Source organism: Lolium rigidum, chromosome 2 (assembly GCF_022539505.1).
Source record: "Lolium rigidum isolate FL_2022 chromosome 2, APGP_CSIRO_Lrig_0.1, whole genome shotgun sequence".
Taxonomy (NCBI): Eukaryota; Viridiplantae; Streptophyta; class Magnoliopsida; order Poales; family Poaceae; genus Lolium; species Lolium rigidum.
In genome coordinates, this window is record NC_061509.1 from 185,908,868 (window position 1) to 185,911,370 (window position 2,503).

At 50.1% G+C, this 2,503-nt stretch overlaps 1 protein-coding gene across 1 annotated transcript; it reads left to right on the forward strand.

The window, feature by feature from the left end:
- Positions 1–1,153: 1,153 nt before the first annotated feature.
- On the forward strand, positions 1,154–1,961 carry LOC124687832 (probable high-affinity nitrate transporter-activating protein 2.2). Its single transcript, XM_047221568.1, has 2 exons — positions 1,154–1,292; positions 1,409–1,961. Exons 1-2 carry the CDS (start codon positions 1,154–1,156, stop codon positions 1,858–1,860), a joined length of 591 nt encoding a protein of 196 aa, XP_047077524.1. The 3' UTR covers positions 1,861–1,961.
- The last annotated feature ends 542 nt before the right edge of the window (positions 1,962–2,503 follow it).

The window sequence follows — 2,503 nt, forward strand, 5'->3', positions numbered from 1 at the left end:
GGGAGATGCTAGAGCGAACCACCGTCGTCCCCATCGCCACCATCGTCGCTCGAGTCTATCGCCATCAACCTCTCCGGGTTTGAGTTTGGTGTCACCATCAACTTGGTCATGGACTGGGATAGGTTGTGCCTCCCCCGGAAGTCTGCGTCGATGGCCAAGAGCCCTACGAGATCGTACTACGGGCGGCGGCGCCACCGACCGGTGTTTCGTGGAGGTTTTGTTTGATCACATCGGGCAGATGTACCTCCATAACGGCTGGAGGCGGGTTGCCCACGCATGCCATTGAAGTCGGACACTTTGTCGTCTTCAAGTACGACGCCCACGACATGCTCACTGTCAAGGTCTTTGACGAGACCATGTGCCGCCGCCACTACCACTCCGACGAGAATGACTAGGCGATGGCAAGATGAAGATGTTGAGGTATTTACTATGTTTTTATTAATTTTTAGTTTATCGTATCATTTTGCTCTAATATATGTGCAATCTATGTAAACTTTTTATTATATGCAATTTGCCCTAACACCGGACCGGATGGGTCACGTTGCTGGGCGTACTGGCATGGCCTGACCGGCGGGACCGCATCCCAAATTCTATCCATGGCATAACCTAAATGGACAGATTTGAACTATTTGGATCGTCAGTTTGGGTCGTCTCGCTGGAGATGCTCCAAGTTCTGTGAGCGTGTTTTGCTTGTCCGTTTGATGTGATGGGAATTCCAACAGACGATGTAAATCGGTCCCTTCATTCTTTCGAGAATGTTTCACCAGCCAACAGTCTGCTCGGTTGAACAACTGTTGTTTGCACTTCCAGCTAGTCGATGCACTGCTAGCTGCTTTAATCTGCAGTCGCCGCTTCTCATCCCGGAGACCCTTTGGAACCCCTCTAGAGCAGACTACAGCTCCGGCCGGAGAGGGCCAAAACAAAACATAAACCAGACGAGATTTGACTTTTGGATGGGCGCCTCCTCGGCCAGACGAAAGCAAGCTACCCGCCACACGGTCAACGCCCCCTGACGCGCCTACATATAGTACATGTTAGCCCTCCATCCTTCCCATCAAAGTACAGCAGCCTCCTTCCTTTCAGCAGCAGCGAGCAGAGTTATTTTATTTCTTCGAGCAGCAGAAGCTAGAAGAAGATCAGCAAGCAGTGATCGATGGCTCGGCAAGGGATGGTCATGGCGTTGCTGCTCGTGGTCCTCGCCGCAGGGTGTTTGGAGTCCGCGACCGGCGCGGCGATGCTCTCGCAGCTGAAACCAACCCTCGCCGTCACCGCCTCCCCCACTCCCAACCAAGGTATGCTTTGCTTCCTAACTTGCGCCGCATGTTCCTTTGTTTGCTACACGTCACGGATTGGCATATATATGGCCATGTGCCCAGATCGTGATAAGCTTTGGTTGATCCGTGGCCAGTTCTTCACGGCGGCGAGGACGTGATCACTGTGACGTGGTCCCTCAACGCGACGGCCGGCACGGACGCGGACTACAAGAAGGTGAAGGTGAGCCTGTGCTACGCGCCGGTGAGCCAGAAGGGGCGCGAGTGGCGCAAGACCCACGACGACCTCAAGAAGGACAAGACCTGCCAGTTCAAGGTCACCGAGCAGGCCTACGCCGCCACCGGCACGGTCGAGTACCGCGTCGCCCTCGACGTCCCCACCGCCACCTACTTCGTGCGCGCCTACGCTATCGACGCCTCCGGCGCAAAGGTCGCCTACGGCCAGACCTTGCCCGGCGCCACCTTTGACGTCGTTAGCATCACCGGCGTCACCACCTCCATCAAGGTCGCCACCGCCGTCTTCTCTACCTTCTCCGTTGCCTCGCTCGCCTTCTTCTTCTACATCGAGAAACGCAAGAAGAACAACTAAGATTGGAACCGTGACAAGGTGTTCGTCCGTGGGCAACTTCTTCCTGTCCTTTGCAACGTACAAGCAACAGTAATGTACATGTAAGAGAGTGTTGGTATTTTTATTTTGCTGATTCATGCAAGTGTTAGTGTTGTACCACCGAGAGATTTATCCAATTATAGAAATAGCAGTGTAGTCAGAAACCTGGAAAACACTTATGCTGTGTTGCAATGAATTGAGTCTGAAATTGAACTGAACTGGAAAGTTAAAATTCAAGATGGAAAGGAATTAACTACCAATCCAAATACTATTGTTTGAGTGCGTTTGAAATTTTCTGTTGGCATTAAAGGGTGTACCCAATTTTAATTTGTGTTTAGATGTATAAACCATGAAATTTGATGTTCTCTTGGGTTTTGGCAATATAGAAATGCGTACATGTAAAAAAGCATGTATATAGCATGACAGAAATCCGTTTTCAAGTACCAACAACAATTAAAACATAGATAATAATTGTGTCTCTAGCAAATAGCACACACATATCACAAAGTGGACATTCCATAAACAAGAAAGTAGATAATAGTTTTTATAACAACAACAACAACACATCATAACAACTATCAAGGCAATGTCAAGAGGCATGGCTTCTTCAGTTCCTCGAGGAGAG

What these genes read in the sequence shown, in the direction of transcription:
- LOC124687832 (XM_047221568.1), top strand. Translation starts at nt 1,154, where the DNA reads ATGGCTCGGCAAGGGATGGTCATGGCGTTGCTGCTCGTGGTCCTCGCC. An exon ending in CTCCCCCACTCCCAACCAAG is followed by an intron (nt 1,293 to 1,408) that starts GTATGCTTTGCT and finishes ATCCGTGGCCAG; the next exon opens with TTCTTCACGGCGGCGAGGAC.